This window comes from Neovison vison, chromosome 11 (assembly GCF_020171115.1).
Source record: "Neovison vison isolate M4711 chromosome 11, ASM_NN_V1, whole genome shotgun sequence".
Classification (NCBI taxonomy): domain Eukaryota; kingdom Metazoa; phylum Chordata; class Mammalia; order Carnivora; family Mustelidae; genus Neogale; species Neogale vison.
Window position 1 is genome coordinate 197,947,116 of NC_058101.1, and position 20,834 is coordinate 197,967,949.

A 20,834-nucleotide genomic window follows, 5' to 3' on the forward strand; every position below is an offset into this window, starting at 1 on the left:
TAATAGGTATGAGAGTCAGATTGAACGCTGTTTTTAACTCTCCCTGATCGTGGACACGTTACCTGTTGTCTCCCTTCTCCTGCACCCTCGGTGTTAAACATTTAGGAACAATTCAGTCCTGTAGTTATGCCCCCAAAGAAATAATAATATAGTAGCACAAATGTGCCAAAGTTCTTACCCTGTGTCAGGCACTGTGTTAATTACATTGTATGCCTTTGCTCCTTTAATGCACGTAACAACTATCGTTTAGATACTGTTTTATCCTCGGTTGACAGAGGAGAAGCAGGACAGACTGATCCCATAAATTGCCAAGATTATGCAACCAGCGAGTGGGTGTGAGGACACCGATGTACAACCCTCCGATTTCAAAGCCCTAAGTCACAGTGTTCTGCTGCTATATAAAGGGACGGAATGAAGCCAGCCTTGCCAAGGTTGCAAAACCACCTGATACGACGGCCATCCTTCCTGCTCAGCTCTCAGGGGCATGTTTACTCCCTTTATTTAAAAGCATTATTTAAAAGCTTATCAACAGCTGACCACTGTCTTCACTCTAAGTAACTAGTCGGCAAGTGGTGGTGGGGGGCGGATGGCCAAATACTCCTCTTAATTATTTTAAAACCAATCAAAATGAAAAACTCAAATGAGCTCACTAGGTTAACAGAAACCAATGCTGGCTCTCTTCCGAATGTTAAGGACGAGCAGTCCTGAGACCATGCTTCCTATATGCCAAGCCTGGTTGTAAGTGCTTCGTCTATATTCACATAATTCACCGCAAACCTCATGGGGACACACCATTATTATTATTATTCCCATTTTGCAGGTAAAGAAACTGAGGCCCGGAAGAAGTCGGTCCTTTAGCCACATTTCCCCAGCCCGTCTTGGAAAGGCTGGAGGATGAAGCCAGCATCTCTACTCTAAATCGCGATGGGACACAGCCTCTCTGAAAAAGAGAGGCTGAACTATTTACTGAAATATTATAAGCAACTTGGGGATTTCAGAGGGGTTGGAGACCTAGGCTTGGAACTCCGCAGCCAAGCTGTTTTGATGAGGACAGCCACTACCGAGCGCGCACATGTGCCACCAGCCCTGCCCCATGGCTTGCCACCTGCCAGCTGCCCGCTCCGCCTCCAGAATGCCACCCAGCACAACAGCGCCACCCTGCGAGGGGACGATGCCTCACAGCCCCCACCACCCTGAGGAGGCGCGCCCGCTCCCAAGTCTGCAAGGGCAAGGGCAGGGGCGACTGGCTCAAACCCACATGGTGCACCCATGCCCTCCGTGCCAGGCGGGCCAGGAAAGCGACCCCATGGCAAGTTCAGCACCCACACAGAGAAATGAGTTTTCCACCTCCCGCCAACATTCATAAAGCGGGTGTGGCTGGCCAAACCCAGTACCCTAAACCGGAGGGCTTCAAACAAGAGATATTCATTCTCTCAAGGAGCTGGAGGCCAGAAAGCAGAGGTGGGGCTGTTTCCCCTGGGGGCTTTGAGGGAGAACCCACCCCACGCCTTTCTCCTGCCTCATGGTGGTTGCCAGCCTTCCTTGGCTTGTAGACACGTCATTCACGTGATTCATGTGTCTGCTTTTGCTTTCACATGACCTTGTGCCCACATCTGTGCTTCTTTTCTTCTTCTTACAGGGACACCTGCCTTATGGGATTACCTTCCTTATATCTGATGCATTTCCAAGGAAGGTCATATCCATAGATACTGAAGGTTAGGACTTGAATGGCTCTTGGCTAGGGGGTGGGGGTGTTCATTTAACCCCTGACAATGGGAATGACACAGACAAAGGAAGGGGGGGGGTTCGGATGCTGAGTAGTCCCCCCAAATGAGAAATACCACAACACTTTAGTTGCTATGAGGATCCTTCATTTCACATAATAATGAATAAATGATTTCAAAGGGAAAGCTGGATATGCCCAAAGCAGTATGCGGCCTGTTGACTCTCTTAGGAGAATCAGCTAGACAGGAATGTGCAGTAGGGGCGGGGGGGGGGGGGGTGGTGTTAATTGCAAAACTAGACGGTTCCTCCCTCTGAAACTCCGGCCATCAGAAGGACAGGGCCAGGCCTAAGTCCTGCTACCACTAACGCCCACAGGCATCTGCCAAGTATCTCTCTTTTATCTTCAAAAAGAGAAAACTTGGCCTGGAGGGGCCATCATGGATTTGAGCAGAAAGATAAATGGAGATTTTTAACTGTGTGTATGAGTTACCCAAGCCATAATTTTTCAGCTCCAGAGGTATATGACAGATGTTTGAAATGTACATTATTTACATAGCTAGTCTAGTCTTCTGGGCTGTTCCGGGCACAGCTCTAACCCTTTTCACACCTGACTCTACACATCAAACATATATCCCTTTTATCAACACAGTGGCTTCTGGGTAAATGTGAGCACTGATAAAACAGATCGTACCACCGAAAAGCACTTCCCAGTTAAGAATGGGAGAGCAGAGGATCTCCTAGCAATCCTAACCTTGATTCCCCACATTTGCAGAAACCCAACGAGGAGTCAAAGTGAACCGAATCCAACTCCCCCTCCATCTGCTGGAAATAAAAATAAGTCAGTCCTCTGCTCCCCTCTAAGAAATGGAACGTGCTGTACAACAAAGCCAAGCTATCCTTGTGTTCTCAACAAACATGGCTAAGAGAGGATGACACCCCCCCACCCCAACGATATCTGTAACCTTTCCTGTTACTTGTGTGTCTAACTAGCCCCTTACATCCAAAATGGTTCCATGGCCCCTGTTTCCTGGCCATACACCACATTCTTCTAACACAAATCTTTTTTTTTTTTTTTTTACCTTTCTTTTCCTTTTTTTTTTTTTTTTTTTTTTTTTTTAGTATTTTATTTATTTTTTTGTCAGAGAGAGAAAGAGTAGCACACAAGCAGAGGAGCGGCAGGCAGAGGAAGCAGCAGGCTCCCTGGTGAGCCAGAAGCCTGACTCGTTCTTAGGACTCAGGGATCAGGACCTGAGCTGAAGACAGACCCTTAACTGACTGAGCCACCCAGGTGTCCCTTTTCTTTTTCTTAACCTCTTAAATCCAGTTACAAACAATGTCCAGTTCCTTGTTCTCAAAGAGTCTCCCTTTCCCCTTCAGGCTAATCCCTTCTTCCTCGGCCGATACAGGTTTTCTACCACCTCGGCATGAGTACGACTCAGGTAGGTGAAGCGGCCCTTAGTTGACTATTTTAACTGAAACAGTAATATGTTAATGAGTTTCGTGGGGATTAGAAAAATAGATTATCAGATGAAACCTGCAATTTCACACAGAATACAAAATCTTTTTAATCCATGTCAATAAAAATGTCAATAAAAGTGAAGGGAAAATATTAAGCATATAATATGGGTGGTGCGTGGACACGGTTAAAGTCTTGGGGGCAGTAGGCTAACGTCCCGCAGTGCTGGGAGCACTGGTCGGCGGCGACCGCTCGCCCTCTCGTGGCTTGATCACATACGCCCTCTCGACCACATCCTCGCTGGTTTCCCAGCCTGGAGATCCTCTTCTCTCCCATCGTGTCCTACGAGCCACCCCAGACACCTCTCCTGAAATGCTCCTTTCTTCATCCTTGGTTCCTCTCACATCAACAAGCTACCCTCATCCGCCTCCTTCCCCGTCTCCTGAAATCCTACCCAGCAGTCCTTCGGGACACAGGGAAATCCTCCCTTTGGGCAGCCTCTGCTAACGGACACCATTCTTGGAACTCCCATTCCATGTACACCAACCGTACCAACCACCCCGCCTGCCTCTCGATTATATCCTATTATTTACTGCTTTCTAATGCTCGGTTCATGGAGAGCTGCCCCGTCTTCTTCCAACTTTTTAAGAGAAGTCATATTTTATTCATTCCTCCGATAAACGTTTACGGAGTACCCGATCTGGGCCAAGCTCTGCGGCCGCTGGCAGAAGAGAGCCAGGAGTAGAATACAGACTGCCACCCAGGAACTCAGCAGCTCAGACAGGAGACCCACCTGGGAACTCGTGGCGTGACCTGATGTGGCCACGTGGCTATGACAGATGTACGGAACGGATGTCATGGGAGTGATTTACTCCAAAAAGGACACGGAAGAAGATGGAAAGAGAAGGGGGTGTATGAGCTGCTTCTGGAAGGTTTCATAGGATTCCATCAGACCTCTGAAGAAGGGGAGCACGTTCTCGGCAGGGTAGGAGGCATTACGAAAAGTCACGACACGGCAGCAAGATATTGCTGAAGGGAAGACTCCCGAGCCTAGAGCACCGGGTGCTGGGGAACGCACTGGAAGGAGAGGTAGAAAAGGTGGGGGAGGCCATGCCACGAAGAGCCTTGTTCTAGGAATTCATCCGCAGGGATGAGAAACACTGAAAAGAGAAATGATGTAACAATAACACAAAAGCCCTCCAGGGACACAGGGAGGATGAACCCGTCTAGAAGAGAGGTCAGTCTGGAAGATACCATAACAGAACGGAGGAAGATTTAAACGACACAGAGGAAGAAGGAAGGGCAGATTTTAGAAATATTTAGGCAGTAGAAAATGGATTTTCTGACCAACTGGTTGCACATTCCAATGTCACATAAAAATAGTCTGGGGATTAACTACTTAAGGAAAAGTTTACTATCTCCTTAAAAATTACCCATGTCATTTCTTTCTGGAGTTACTGCGGCTCAGGTTAATTTAGAGCTGACTACTGCCTACATTCTTACGAACCCTAAGAAAACCTCTACTCTATCCCATACAGAGGAAGCTCCACGCAGCTTCTGGACCAATCTCCAAAAGCCTGTCCTAAATTCGAAAGTCAGCATGTTTTGCCACCAGCGAGGATCTAACCAGATTTTGTTTCTTGGTTATAACTGTAACTGAGCATAAGCAATAATGTACCAAAGAATATGCTATTGTCTGAACTGTCCTAACTCTCAGGGGCACAGGGAATTTAAGCCAGAATTGCTTTCCGGGTATAAAAATGTGAAGGCTTTTTATACAATATACTCATATTCTTTTTTTTTTTTCAAATAAAAACGTTCATGAGAGTGTAAAAGATATTGAAATACCAAGAGAGGCGACCTTTTGTGAGCGCATTCATGTTCTCCTGGGAAATAAAGAATAAAGTCATTCACCACCGCGTGTAATATTCCTCACTTCCACTGGCCTGATGAAAGGAGTCGACACAGGTAGTTTCAAATTAAAACACAGTTGGAGTAGCTGGCTGGAAATGGATCTCGGCAAAGAGGGCAAAGGAGGCAACAGGATGCTGTTTATTAAGACTTGCATATGATTAGAGCTCCGTCCATCATCTCCCACCCCCGTTACTCTGATTGCTGGGACAAGCCCTGGGCATATTTAATGCAATGCCGGGGGATGGCGGGAAATAGGATTCTCTTGCAAAATGAGCACTGTGCCCGCATATCCCACATACGGGGAAGCACGTGACTCCAATAAGCAGAAAGGGCAAAGGTTATATCTAACGATTTCTGCGTGAGTGCTCGGAAGTCCTGTGATGGCTCATTAAGGAGGCACCACGGGGCCCAATGCTGTAATGGAAGTGGGGACCAGAAGGACCCGTTACAGACGGGAAGGGAGGTCATGTTACTTGCCGGGGACACAGCTGGTTGGTGGCAGGCCCAGATTAGAACTTCAAGTGTCCATCCTCTCTTCCCAGAAAACTCTCACGTCTCTTAAAATAACAGAACATAAGGAACTGGGACACGCCATCAGCTGTGCCCCAGAATTCGTTTCTATAAAATGAAAACAAATAAGCTCATCAAAAGTGGTGGGCTGGTCATTCCTCCCCACCAATGGTATTAGTGAGACGGGCAGACAAACCTGACCTCAATTTTCTTAAAACATGTCTATTTGGGCCTTTCTGATGACTCTGTCTTTCCAAATCCTTTAAAGCCATAATATTAAAACTGTCTGCTTTCCTATTCTTTAAAATGCCAAGTATCTGTCTGCAAGAGCCCTGACTTTGGAAGTATCTCCCGTTAAGCAACCCCCTTTTATGAACATGCCCTGGAGAACCAGTCTCATGGAAAAACTACTTTCCAAACCGGATCTACTGAACGCCCCCGAACTTGGTGGCATTACACATGGAATACCCAGGGCTAGGGGAGAAGGCAGTGAAGAAAATGGAGTCAGTAGCCTGATTTGTGTGAAGAGGTAACTGGCCACACCATTAACAGACACGGCTCTAAACAGTTTCACCAACAAAAGCTTTGGCCCCTTGAAAATTATCCCATGGAGGTCTGGGATCATGTTTTCATATGTAAAGCACTAGGAATTATACAGCTATTTCCCTCTTAGGGGAGGGAGGTTTACTTTTATCTCTAGTTAATTGCTATAGTCATTTCTAGTTTTAGAAAACGCAGAAGAATGATCCCACCTCCATTTGATCTAACCTCTTTTCTTCTTCAGAGAATGCAATGCACATTGAGTTATTCATTTTGATTTGAACAAAAGGCAAGATTTTCCCCCCTTCTGTCCAGAAACTACCAATGGGAAATTAATATTCAAGATGAACAATGAGTTCATCCCATGGCCCCGGGACTTGCTGGTTGCCAGGAGGAGGCCTGTGAATTCTTGGGATTATTTTAGATTTGGTAGCATGAATTGGGAGCTTACATAGTCATAAAAGCTGCGGTTTTCAAGATTTAAAGTTTCAGAATTCTCTATTGAACTGTGCTTCTACAGGATCTCTTTTTAAGTTTTATATGCGCCTATCCAAACCTCTTGAGTTTTCATGTAGTTTATCCTGAAGCTATATGAAAAAGTCCAGGCTAAATGTCAAGCCTATTGCTATAAATCACATTTCAAACTGGTAATTACTTATGAGTGGAGAGAGGGCTGTTTGAAATGGTGCTGTCTCATTAGAAAGCTATTATGGAACGCCTGCAATTCTGCCTTAATAAACAGAGGGAAACTTCCAGTATCTACTGCATGACAGGTACGCCAGACCAAAACAACAGCTATTAGCACTTCCAAGGATCTCTCTCTCTCTCTCTTTCTCCTTTCCTAAAGCTAAAAATTAATTAATTAATTAATTTCCCCCCATATTTTCTAGGAGTATTTGTTGGGGTGGGGGATGGATTTCTAAAAAGAGTCTCAGCTGAAGTTATTTTAAGTTCCTTAAGTAACTGGGTAACTTATCTTGTCCTTTGAACTCAGTAACAAAAAAACCCTTCTTAGTGAAAATGAACTGTGATAATACCAGTCATCATCCTCCCAAATGACTGGACAAACAGGAAGAAGAAATATGAAAACACTCATGGGCTTCTCAGCCGCTTCATTTTCTATTCCATTTTATGTGACAAAGGCTCTGTTTGTATCCAGAGTCACTAACTTGATACAAGTGGATTTCCTTTACATTTCTTAAGAGGAAGAACTTCCTGTAACTGATCTCTGCATGTTTCAATATACCCTCTATTCCTATCAGGCCTCAGATTTGGGAAAGAGCCATATTTGAAAAGGAAATTGATAAGATACCACCCACACCCACACACAAAAGATGCACATGACTGATTTCATCCATTCTCCCAGTGTTCACTGTAAGTGTCTGTCTTAATATTATTATCTTACTATTGCCCTCCATTAGCACTAATACCTTGTATTCCATGTTCTAGCTAACATTTATAATGATGCATGAATGATAGCTTTCCGTCCCTGGGAAAAACCATATTATATCCAACCCTATAGCCCCATGAGAATCTAGCAAGGCACTCTGCTCTTAGGGGACACTCCAGAAAATGCTGAATGAATGACAGCTCTTCTTGCCCCATCTCTCCTGTTTCTTTTCTCCATGGGTACCTAACGTTCAATCTGCATAGAAAACCACCAACCTGAAACAGCTCATCTGTCAATATCACTCTAAGATCAGCTTACCATTTGCAGGTCAAGAAATGAAAGAAGAAAAGAGAATCAAACAAAATTAAGAGTTTCTTCCCTGAGCCCTCCAAAAGACCCTGCAGAGAAGTACTTTAGCAAATAATGAAAATGTGCTGGTAATGAACTAAGCCAAAGACAGATAAAAACAGGCTCCATGGGAATATGCCTGAGATTGTTAAAGAACTCACAGGTTTGTTGAAGAAATTATGGCCACCTGCCCTCCTAGAGCCTAACACCTGGGGTCAGTACATATTGAAGAGGGATTCAAAAGGAGGGGAGCCATTCAGTGTGGAATGAAGACATTCAAACCCAACCATCTGAAACCTGGGATTATCTAAACACTCCGTGCAGACATGCGTTTATGTACATATGTGTTTTGCGGTTAGATTTCGACTTAGGTGTGTTTCAAAATTTACTATCCCACGTCTGAAGAATGTAGCAACCACAGCAGTGTTTAACTGAAATTACTAAAGTATCAACTGTCCTTGTCACTTTGCAAATCTGGCTTTTCATGAAAGAGAAAAATCAAGGGACTCTTATTGCCCAAATAGTACAACATGCTTCTGTTGCCAGATTTTGCAATAAAAAAGATGGTTATTTTATTTAGGTTTTATATTTATGGAAATGTGGTCCCAAGGCATTTTTAAAGCATGAGATCCTGGCCCCAGTTTAAAAAAACAAACAACAACAACAAAAAAACTTGCTGTTTTAGGGGAAAGATAGCAGAGCTACACTGTGAATACCAACCACAAGCTTAAAGCAATCTTGCCAGTTAGGACAGGGCTCAGAATGACTCTGACTAGTGTGTGGTTTCAAATACAGCCTCAGCTCTTCCTTCGGCAGAAAATGAATTCTTCCGAAATGAAGAAGGAACAGAAATTGATGTCTTCTACATCACCGCGTACAAGTGGTCGGCAGTCGGTAAGGAGAAAACAAGGAAGGAGTTCCAGGTTTTTCCTCCCTCAGCATTTCCTCCGGTACCCTATCCCTTGGGCTCCCAAGTCACAACCAAAGCCATTCCATCGGGCTGCCTAAAGGAACCGACTCCTTCCAAAACGCTTTTAACAGCACTGCGTTTTACTCTATCAGCCCTTTCCTGAAGCCCTCGCTCCCGTGTACCGCTGTGTTCGTCCTTCCTGCCTGACATGCAAACACAGCCTCCATGCTTTCCATACAGCCTAATTCAAAGCCACACATGTTAGATCCACACCGAATCATGGGAGCGTTCCATCCGCATCCACACCATGACCCCACGGAATGCATTCAATGAGCGCCAACGGAGTTCTCCGCGTGCACCTCGGACGAGCCTGCGGCGTCCGTGGGGGCTCTTCCCCGACTCAGGCCATCCAGAACCGTGCACGGAACCTGTCCCCTTTTAAGAACCCGGGGCTGCTGAAATGCCCACTAGGATAACTGGCCACAAGGCAGGAGCCGGCAGCTCGCTCCTGCAGGCGGCCACAAAAGCTCCCGGAGGCTGCCGCGCGAGAAGCTTGCAGTCATTTATCTCCTGCAGCCAAAACGCCCGGCACGGCCCCCTCCCTCATTTTACCTAACTAATAGCTCTCCAACCCCATATTGAGAGGGCCTGCTGTGGATCTTGCCGAGGTACAAAATGGTGGATGGGAGCTAATTTTTCCCTGCTTTCCCCATAACTTAGCGCATCCATCACCGGCCGTCCTCCCACCTAAGCTCCCCGGCAGCGGCGGCGCACCGAGCGCGCCCCGCGGACCCGGCCCGGGGGAGGGGGGGACGGAAACGCGGATACCCACCTGATGTCATGTAGCCCCGCGAAGCCTGGGGCGCGAAGGCCGCGGGGAAGCGCTTGTGCAGGCGGTAGTCCTTCTCGCTGCGGGACCTCATGCGGTCCGAGGCCCGGTCCGAGAAATCCGAGCTAGGCCAGGCTCGCCGCAAGGTTGTGCTCCGGGTCTTCTTCATGGTGGGGAGCGCGCGACCTGCCGCCCCGATCCCGGGGGCCTCAGCGCCGGGGCGCAGCGCGCTGCTTCATCCGTCTACGGCGGGCACGACCCGGGCGGACTCTGCGCACATTTTCCCAGCCCCTCCTCGTCGGCGTCTACACCGCCAGCGGCGGGTCCGGCCCTCCCCACGCCCCCACACACCCCCACGGCGAAGGCTCCGATTTTACACACGTCCCACAATGCATTACACTTCATTTGCAATCCGCCCGGCTTATAGCTTCCAGATTCCTGGGGGGAAAGGCACGTTAGGAGGCTCCCCGGCCTGGAGGAGGCGGGGAGGGGGCGGGCGGGGTGGGGGCGCCGAGACTTGCAGCGTGAAAGCAATGGGAGCGCAGACAATGGCCCGATTCAGCGCAGGAGTGCTTAGCCAACTGTGAGCCACGGCACAAAAGACCCAAACAAATGAGGAAGCCGAGGCCTCCGGGGCTGACCCGGGATCGGGCGCCCGGGAAGCCGGAGGGGCGGCGGCAGGCCCTCGGCACCCGGCGGCTCAGAGCGAGGCGTGGGGCTGACAGGGTCCAGGTCGTGTCCCCCAGGGCCTTTCGGCCGCGCGGCCCGCAGTCCCGGGCGCAGGCTGGCTCTGCCTCCCCTGCAGTCCTCGGGAGGCAGTCTTCATTACAGAGGCTCGGATGGGGGGCGCGTGTGCACGGGGAGCCGAGCCGGCTCTGCAGACAGCAGCTGCGGCAGGCGGGCTCCTGCGGAATCCAGGAAGAGCCCGAGTCGTCCTCGCAACTGCAGCGCCTCGTCAATCTTCCTCCTTGCGAGGCTCAGGGTGGTGTGCGTGCGTGTGTGTGTGTGTGTGTGCGCGCGCGCGCGCGCGCGCTCGCGCCGACACGCATGTGCCCCCCTACACATGCATGCTCCTACTTACTGGCCGAGGGGGCGTCGGGAGCCATGGCTGCCAACGAGGCCGTGCCTGCCGATCCACACCCGCACGGTGGCACCGCCGCTCGGTCGCGAGCGCGCAGAACCGCTCTTGAAGGGCAGGAAGCAGGGCAGCCGCCCAGTCTCATGCTAATCACCGAGCTGCCTTAAGTTAGAGCACCGACCGCGGCAGGCTTCTCTTTTTCATGTAAAACAGTCTGCGGCGGCGCGGGGGCCGTGGGCGGGTGCCCCGGCCAGGAGTCAGCGCTTGGATATTTACATATTTTTAGGATGCTCCCTCCCCCTCGCGGAGAGAGCGAGAACCCCCTCGGTGGGAACCGGGAGGTCTGCGGTGCCCTGCCTGCCCCACCTGCGCCAACCCCGAGGCCGGCAAGAGCCGGAGGAGGGGGCGCCACCGGGAGCCCCTGCGACAGCAGCAAACGCCGGGGCACCTGGTCCACGCCGCCTGGGAGACGCAGAGGTGGCGGCCTCCGGCTCTTCCTCTCTCGCCCTCGATCCCCCGTGTGAGTCACCAGGCGCCCGCTAACCTGCATTCAGGTTCTTTACACCGCCCGGCTCTGCACAGCTGCTTCGGGTCCAGCAACCAATCACTAAAGGACAACAATGAGCGCGACGCGGGGAGGGAGGGGATGCGCCGCCCCGGCCGAGGCGCGGGGCCCGGGACGCGGAGGTCACGCCGAGTTAAAGGCGCGCGGTCACAATGCTGCGAACCCCGACGACGCTGGGCCGCTGCCGTTTTTTGTTTTTGTTTTCAAAACGCTCATACCCCCATTTGGGTTTCCAAAACTGCCCGGGCGTGATAAGCAGCACAAATAAACCTGATTTTTCTTTTCCAGCATTGTTTTATTTTAATTTTTTTTTTGCGTTTTAAAAAAAATCACTAACGATGCAACGTTCAAAATCATTTTTTTAAAATGCTGTAGTTTCGTAGACACAGCTGCCAAGGTGCAGAGACAAGGATATGAAATCTTTATGGGGCTATGATCTTATCAGGCTGATACAGCAAAACAAAAACAAAAACAAAACCCAGAAAAACAGCAGGCTCTAAGGATCTAAATGGTTAAAACTCAAGAGTTCTAACGCAATTCGATGCTATTCCGAGGTTTGAATGGGGGGGGGGCGCTGCAAGGTTCTTGATGAACTATGCGGAGGGGGCGGGGCTTAAGCCACAAGCATTAGATAATCTAACTAGAGCTTCCATTCAGTGTTTTAAGGCTGCGCTCTGTCACCTGGAGCCAGCGGAACTAATCCATCTCTTGGGATGCTGGGAGGTAAACAGACAAGCTAAAAAATAAAATCACTAAGTATCATACAGAACTTATATTTACTCTTAACAAAATTGAGTACTATCTGTAAGACAATTAGCTAACGATCAGTGGCACTTTTAAAAAGTTAGGAAAGCCTAGCCCCCCAAAAAGGCACATTTTGCATGTCTTCTTTACTGTAAGAACAGAAAGGCTACAGCATTAGAAGCTATAGAAGACTAAATGAGTCCAGAAACATAGAGGTAATATAAAATAATTGTATTAATGACTGCTCGAGATACTGACATTTAGATAGCTCAATCCAATTCAACATACAATTACTCAGTATCTCCCATGAGCCAAAAGTGGTGATATGAATGATTATTACAGTTATGACTGAAGGCTAATGGTGATTGCTGCGGCACTGTGGTATTTACTCTTTCAGCAAAGAATTACTGACTGTCTAGAATATGCCAGCACTGTGATGCATGCTGGACAAACAGAACACCACACACAGCCCCACACAACTTATGGTCTCGGTAGTAAGCATAAAAATGCACAAAGTGTAACACTTTCTACGAAGAAGAAAAACCTCCATTTAAAAAAATGACAGTTCATCTGAGGCTGGGTTGAGGAGTCATCCAAGCAAAGAGTAGGGAAAACAGTGTTTCAGAAAGTGGGAACAGTAGCACATGCAAAGGACCTGAGGCAGGAAAGAAGTGTAGCTTCTGTTGGAAGAAGTTAAAGAAGGCCAGTGTGGCTGGAACTGGAGCATAAGAGAAAGGCGTGTGATGAGGTCATGGAGGAAGGCGAGAGCCAGATCATGTAAGGACTTGCATTAAGGGCTTTGTATTCTATCCCAGGTGCAGTGTGCACTGCTGAAGGGTTTTAAGCAAAGAAGCAAGGGATAGTTTTAGAACTTCTATATAGAAGGGGCTCAGCAGAGGGAATCTGTTTGAAGGAAAGGGTCAGCCAGGAATTTGCTGGAGAGCAAGCTTGAATTGTCCTTGATCTAAAACTGAGAAAATATTCAGTGTGTATGAAAAAACTAGGGTGAGTCGATGGAGATTTGGGGAGGAGAGCTACACTCAGCCACCTCTGAATGCTGGCCTTGCAGGGGAGTGGCATTGTCTAGCGCCCATAAACAGAGTACCCCTGAAGGCAAGGTCAAAGACCCAGACACAGAAGAATCAGAACAGGGTTGGAGCAGCTGAATGGGGTGAGATGGTCAAGTAGGCAAGGTAGGGACAGTTGTGTAATTTATCCATCCAAATCAGACGACAACATCAAAAAAGGCTATGAAGTAAAGGCTTGAATCTAGCAAATAGCATATTATGAAACCAATCTTGTTTGGAAAAAAATGGACGTGGAATCCTGTTATCGTAGTCACTGCTAAAATCAGGCTCAGTGTGTCCACTGTCCTATGGAAACATTCACTCTGGTCATATGCCATCTGTAGGTCCCGCATCCCACCAATTTCAAGTCTCTTAACCTACATGAGACGATCCTGTATCTGGGTTATGAACTGGGTTAGGAACCTCACAGAAGCTCAGTTACATAATCCAGTATTCAGTACTCGAAAGTTTAGAAATAAATGGAGAGGGCGCCTGGGTGGCTCAGTGGGTTAAGCCGCTGCCTTCGGCTCAGGTCATGATCTCAGAGTCCTGGGATCGAGGCCCACATCGGGCTCTCTGCTCAGCAGGGAGCCTGCTTCCTCCTCTCTCTGCCTGCCTCTCTGCCTGCTTGTGATCTCGCTCTGTCAAATAAATAAATAAAATCTTTAAAAAAAAATGGAGAAATGATAAAGCAAACCAGGTTTACAGTATTAGTGTTTTTTAAAATCAGGCTTAAGAATCATTTGTACACTTGGTATTTACATATCAGATTAGAGACTATCAGATTATAGACATTTATTAGATATACATTTGCTTTGCAATTCTAATCCAAATGTACACTTAATTTTAGACTTGTAACTTTAAGTTGAAAGGTATTAAGAATTCTGACTTTGAAGTTCTCATTTAAAACTTCAGCTTATTAGGTTTTTAAGAGTTTAGTGAACTTAAGAGTTATAAGAATATAAAGTCCATGAAGGCAAATAATTTTTCTGTTTTATTCATTGTTGCTCATTGTTCTGTTTTGTTCATTGCTGCATCTCCAGTGGCTAGAACCACTTGGCATGTATTAGATGACTAATGAAGCCAGAGTTAGTAGTCTGGAAGATTTTGTTTGAAATTTTCCCAGTCATACATACTAATAGCTTTTTAAAAATTCAATATACCAAATTTATAAATGCAACTTAAGTTTTTTTTTAAGATTTTATTTATTTATTTGACAGACAGAGATCACAAGTAGACAGAGAGGCAGGCAGAGGGAGAGGAGGAAGCAGGCTCCTTGCTGAGCAGAGAGCCCGATGCAGAGCTTGATCCCAGGACCCCGAGATCATGACCTGAGCTGAAGGCAGAGGCTTTAACCCACTGAGCCACCCAGGTGCCCTGCAACTTAAGTTTTTAAGGGAATGTGCTTAACTATGTTTCTAAATGGAACTAATCCTTGAGTAGAGGGACTTTAGTCTAAATTTGAATTAATCAAATGTTTTCCAAAGTTCCCCCAAGAGTTACAGTTTTTATTTTATTTTATTCTTTTAAATTTACAAACACAGCTCACTGAATCTAAAAACTTGAGCACATTTTTATTTTTTCAATGTGTATCTCTAGTAAAAGAAATTCCGATTTTTGAATTTGCACCTCCAGCACACTGAACATTAAAGACCTAAATATCTGTAAACAATCCTTGCTGTGCACAGAAAGCCCCCTCCGACAGTAGAAAGCCCATACTGACTACAGACTGAACATGGGATAGAACGGGGAGAACCGAATCACTGGAGTAAAGGTTCATAGTGAAATAAACATAAATATAAACATAAGTGGTAACAGGTCTAAGCCTTGACCCTGTAGCCTAGAAGAGACAAATTTCAGACCGGGACTCCTAAGCACACAGTATCCTGGGATGCAGGGATGCGAAATCATAGAACTGGCAACTCCCATTGGCATATTAGACTCCTCAACCTGGAACATCTAAGGGGCATTCCATTGAAGCTGCAGCCAAAGTTGCCCATGGCCTCATTTTTCTGCCCAAGTATGAGTGGAATAGTAAGAGATCTAAGTGTGCAGAAAGGAAAGCGTCATCACACTGATATGTGATACGTGCCTGGAACTTTGTGATTCAAGTATCTGTCAAACAAAAATCAGAATTCTTTAAATTTTTTAATTTTTTATTTTGATCTTTTTATTTTATTTTTTTAGAGAGAGAGATAGTAGAACGAGAGACAGAATCTCAAGCAGGCTTCGTGGCCAGTGCAGAACCCGATACAGGGCTCCATCTCACGACCCTGAGATCATGACCTGAGCTGAAATCAAGAGTCAGATGCTTAACCGACTCAGCCACCAAGGCACTCCTAAAATTCCAAATTCTAAGTCTGATAGTAATTTCTCTTTCTGCTTCTTCCAAAAACATGATTTGCAGATGGTATTAATAGGTTGCTTTGACTAATGAGCTGATTAGTTTAAAAAAAAAAAAAAAAAGGACCCTTTTAGTTGGGCAGTTGTGTGGTTGAGGTTGTAAATCTGGAAAAGAGCATGCCCCTGAATGTTTGTGCATCCGCAGGGCCCCGGACATGCTGGCCTCCGAAGGGAGCTAACTAAGATAGCTGACCAAGGCTCTGACCCCAGGGCACTTGTGCCCACATGTTGTCTTCCTTAATCCAGGCTCCAAACTGCTAGTTACCATTTTAACAGAAAGCTCCAGCACGGATGGTCTTTCTTAGAAGATGCCAGACAGGTAGTGGCTGAAACAGCCCAAGAAGTGGAAAATCCACAGAAGAAAACACATTTCCTTGTCACTTGCCATTCACTCCCGCCAGGGCCGTAATGAGTAGTGGTTGTCAGTGAGTGCCACCCTCAAAGACACTGACGTACAGAGATGGAGAGATTGACCAAGGAGAAGTTTGGGAGGCCTGCTGACGGAGGGCACTGGCACCACTGTGATGCAGTGCGTGTCTCGATGACAGACTGATGGCAGCGGAGTCACTCAGGGCAGCACGGCGCAGGGATGCCCGGTATACGTGCATTCCCTGGGACAAGTTAGTCTTTGAGTTCCATTTGTTTTCTCACTTGTGATGGTAACAATATCTCTCTCAAATCTTGTAGAGAGGATGTGAGGTTCACTACTAACAAGTAGAAAGCATCAGTAAAAGCTAGGCAATGTTATTACCATTGAACACCGAAGGAGGGAAGCATTTTAAAAACGTGAATCCTTTCTAGATCCTTTTGTTCACTCGTGAACCCTGCTTTGTATCAGATTAACAGAACAGACTGGATTCCCGTGGGGGCCAAGGCTGCTAGCAGGGAGGACACTGATGCCGTGGGTGTTGCTGAGTTGCAGAGTTGAAATACACAGCATCCGCTCAGGGGGTCCCAAACCAAGAAAGACGAAAACGACACCCAGTCCGGCTAGAGCCTACTCAGGAGCTGAGGCATTCACCGCCTCGCACACCTAGATTCAAGTGTTAAAGTCACTGGGATCAAGAAGAGAGTCCAGAGAAGGTGGAAACAGCCTGAGTGTCCATCAATGAATGGACAAACAGAAGGTGGGCTGCCCAGACCATGGAAGGGTGCTCAGCCTTAAAGAGGAAGGCATGGGCCACACCATGGGTGAACTGTGAAGGCATGAAGCAAAGTGAAAAGATGCCAGACGCAAAAGGACCGTATGGTTCCCCTTAAATGGGGTAGTACCGACTGTAGACAAACCCACAGCCACAGAACAGTCGTGGTCACCAGGGCCAAGGGAGAGTGGGGAAGGGGGCTTAGAGATGAGCGAGGAGAGTTTGCATTTGGGAAGACGAGCAGGTTCTGGAGGTTGATGGTTGCCCAACAATGGGAATGTGCTTCATGCCACTATCTCAGACATCATCGAAATGGTAACTGGTTTTTTTTTTTATGTGTGTTTCATCAAAATGGTAAGAAGAAAAAGAATGGAGGACATGAAACAAAGCCACCCTCAAGAAGTGGTTTTGTGCATGCACTGTTGCCAGGAGGGTGAGCTAGTGCCGACTGGTCATTTGACCTGCCCACAGTGGTCGCACACCTCTTCTCCCTCATCACCTGTGAAAACACGGGCTAACGTCAGGGAGGCCAGGAGCATGGAACACGCTCAGAAGCAAATCAGCCGGGCCAGGCGCCACCCAGCTATTAGTGGGAAAGGGGTCCTTCAAGAACGCATCTGAATTTGGAAAGATCAAGAGAACACATTTTTTAAGATTCCTTTTAGGTTTACAGACACTGGAGTTTTTGCTCCTTAAATGTATATTAGGAAGGAAGGGAGGGAGGGAGGGAGGGAAGGAGGGAGGGAGGGATGAATATTAATGAACACTCCATTCTAATACTCCATTCCTACCAACCAGAAAAGTAGCCTGAGCAACAACACGGGGTTGGAAATCAACAGAGGAAGCTGATGGTCTCATCCACCTGAAAGTCGGGAGATGTACCAAAGATACATAGGAAGGATAGGAAGGATAGGAAGGTTTTTCAGGGCAGCCAGTGGAGGGAGGGCTTAAGACTCAGGATGAAGACACTGTGCATAATTCACAAGGAAACGGGGCATAATGAATATGGAGCAAAGGAGAGACATAACTGGGTAGTACTTGCAAACAGATTATTATTATTGTTACAATCGAACTGTGGCCATGGCTGAACATTTCACCAATGTATCAACACACACCAGACATTTAAAGATGGTGAATTTTATGGCATTTGAATCATACCTCTCTAATGCTGTTTAAAAAAAAAAAAAATTCCCATCCAGTGTTGGATTACCTGGAAAAGAAAGAGACCTGCGCCCAAAGACCAGCTGGGAGACTAGAGCCATAATGTGGCTGACACGAGTCTGAATTTGAGTTCTGAATTTGAGTTCTCACTGGAAGAATGGAGAAGTGTGCATGGTTAGAACCTGTAGACCTACACAGCTGATCTTACAAGGGGACGGGCGAGGAGGACACACCGAGGAGAGAGGATCAGATATGCATTCAAGGTTTATGGACTGGTGATTCCACACACAGAAACCGGGAGGTCGTTTTACTTCTGGGCCCTCCCCCTTTCTGAACTCTGTAGCACTTATTATTTATGCTACAGATGTTGGCCCTTATTCTCATACTTCTCAATATTATCTAATTCCTAAATACTATACACACAATTTTTTTCTTGCTAATATAACTGACGATCTCTACACTGTAAAAACCATCGGTGATGTTAGTAATATCTGGGTTCTTGCTTGGTCCTGGTGTCCACTCTCTCCTCTTTTTTTTTTTTTTAAGATTTTATTTACTTATTTGAGAGAAAGAGAGAGAGCACAAGCAGGGGCGTGGGCAGCAGAAGGAGAGGGAGAAGTAGACGCCCCGCTGAACAGGGAGCCGGATATGGGACTCGATCCCAGGATCCCGGGATCATGACCTGAGCCAAAGGCAGAAGCATAACTGACTGAGCCACCCAGGCAACCCCCGTTCTCCTTTTTAAGATTTTATTTATTTATTTATGTGACAGAGAGAGAGATCACAAGTAGGCAGAGAGGCAGGCAGAGAAAGGAGGAAGCAGGCTCCCCGCGGAACAGAGAGCCTGACGCAGGGCTCGATCCCAGGACCCTGGGATCATGACCTGAGCCGAAGGCAGCGGCTTAAGCCACTGAGCCACCCAGGTGTGCCCCCCCCCATTCTCCTTTTAAAGTGCGTCTCTCATTTGTCTGTTTTGCTGTCCCTGTCTGCTGGCTCTCATCTCACCTTTCAATTCTCCTCTGCCCATGAAACACTGGCTTTCTCTGGGCTCCTTCGGTCTCCCGAGCTGACCTCAACTGTACCCTCTGTTTAGTGTTAACCCTGTAAGTGAAAGCTTTCCCCAAGCTCTTACCATGTGACCTCTCCCCTGGTCGGCAAATCCCTATTTCCTACTGCCAACTGACTATTTTCCCCAGATTCTCCACAGATAATCAAACTCAAGCTGCCCATTACACAAAATTAATCATCTTTATCCTCTCTCTCCCAACCTCTGGCTTTCTGACATACCTTTCCACGCATGCTGAACGGCGCTCCCAGACATCCAGTCTCATAGAGCAAGAACATGGGAATCAACCAGCCTATGCTTCTCTCTCGCCTCCCTCCCAACCATTCCACGACTGTCACCACTCCCAGTCCTCACCACATTCCTCCCAGTTTCTACTGCCTTCCTTTGTCCCAAAGGTCTGAGTCAAGTCACTGGGCAAGCAGCGGCTGGCCATAAAGAGAAAACCAGTGTCACTTACCAAGGACACATAAAGGGTCACCTAAAATCTTCAATGAAATAAGACTGTTTTATAAATTTAAATACCAAGAACTAAAATAAGATATATATATATATATATATATATATATATATATATATATATATAACCATATGCCTAATTTACTTATTTAAATACATACTTCGAAATAAGTTTTTCAATTAAAAATGGAAATTGATCATCAGCAATTTGGCTCAATATTAGATAGCTGAAGCCAAAAATCAGACTGTCTAGTCATAAAAAAGATTAAACGTTTCAGTCTTTCTATTAACTAGCACAGAGAAGCCCCAAATCATATGTGAACGCAGTTAGAAATCATAAAACTATTTAAGATCTTCTCTGATAAGATTTTGACACTAACCATGAGGCAGATGACTTCTGTTTAAGTTTTGTAACCTGAGGTAAACCTCAGAATGGGTTTTGATTCTGAATAGGCACATCGTTAGGACTATCTTCTGCCCTGTTCTTCGGAAAAGTACCCATGAGGATATTTTAGCAAGCTTTAAGTCTCTCTTCAAAATGCTTAAAATCCTTTCAGGAAATCAGAAAAGTTTCATCTAGTTGTTCAGCCAACTAAGAGAACCCCATTCACGACGATCTCGGGGTGCAGGCCCTACGTCCAGCTTCAAAACCACCTCTTTCAATCCTCCTTAGACTGAAAAGCTGTCTTTGCAAAAGAACACATGCTGCAGATTTATTTGTTCATTTAAAGAACCTAAAGTCATGCTCACAAGGCTTCAAGTGATTCAAGACAGCACCAAAATAGAGCCATTTACAAGGCCAGAGGCGACTAGGCACGTTCTCAAAAAGGATAGGCTTCCTCTGGAAAGGCCCAGTACCTTTCTGAAACCCAAACAGATGCATACCAGGCTTTCCCACATGATCCAGTAATATTCAGAAGGAAACAGTCTGAGTGAATGGAGTGACTGAAAATTTTGAGCCACCTCCCCGCCACACAGATTGAAAGAAGAAAATGTAGAATGTGGACCCACTGACACGCCTGGAAATAGTAACAAGTCATTAAGTAACCCTCCCTTTTTCGTGTACATGTCAGGCTTACCCTGTGTACAGGACAGTGAGAGATTTCTGCTTCCCCAGCCACGCTGCTGGAGGTAGGCTGAGATCTCCCGGGGGGCCACCAGGACATCTGCCACAACCGGACACAATGTCTCCATGGACGTTCGGCTCATACTTGACTGACTCCAGCAGACTAGCTAAAATCACAGTAGTGGTGGGTTTCTCAGGTTGTCGTGAGTGGTATCAACCTTATACCAGCAAAATTATTAACTCTCATTAGTTTATAATGAAAAATACTGCATCTTTATGTTGAACAACTCCTCAAAGCGTTCTGCCATGAGATAACCAGCCGGATTCGTGTGTTAGAAATTCTTCTCCTGGTTACTCTTCACCTTGTCATGAACTATGATGACGGTGTGAGCTGCAAACGCACTTTCTGGGCATAGATAATCTGCAATAGAGAGTAATATCCTAAAAGTAAAACAGCTGGAGAA

The 20,834-nt window shown here is 46.7% G+C and overlaps 1 protein-coding gene across 3 annotated transcripts in view; it reads right to left on the minus strand.

The window, feature by feature from the left end:
• The window catches only part of STOX2 (storkhead box 2), a 176,211-nt gene that overhangs the window by 96,563 nt on the left and 58,814 nt on the right, over positions 1 to 20,834 (minus strand). For 2 of the 3 annotated variants that reach the window (XM_044225639.1, XM_044225645.1), the window contains exon 1: positions 9,626 to 9,864. The exons of the other annotated variant lie outside the window; for it this stretch is intronic. In XM_044225639.1, the coding sequence (XP_044081574.1) occupies positions 9,626 to 9,791 (166 nt within the window). In that variant the 5' untranslated portion in view covers positions 9,792 to 9,864. Of the gene's footprint in view, positions 1 to 9,625; positions 9,865 to 20,834 lie in introns of those variants that run through there. 3 annotated transcript variants of the gene reach the window in all.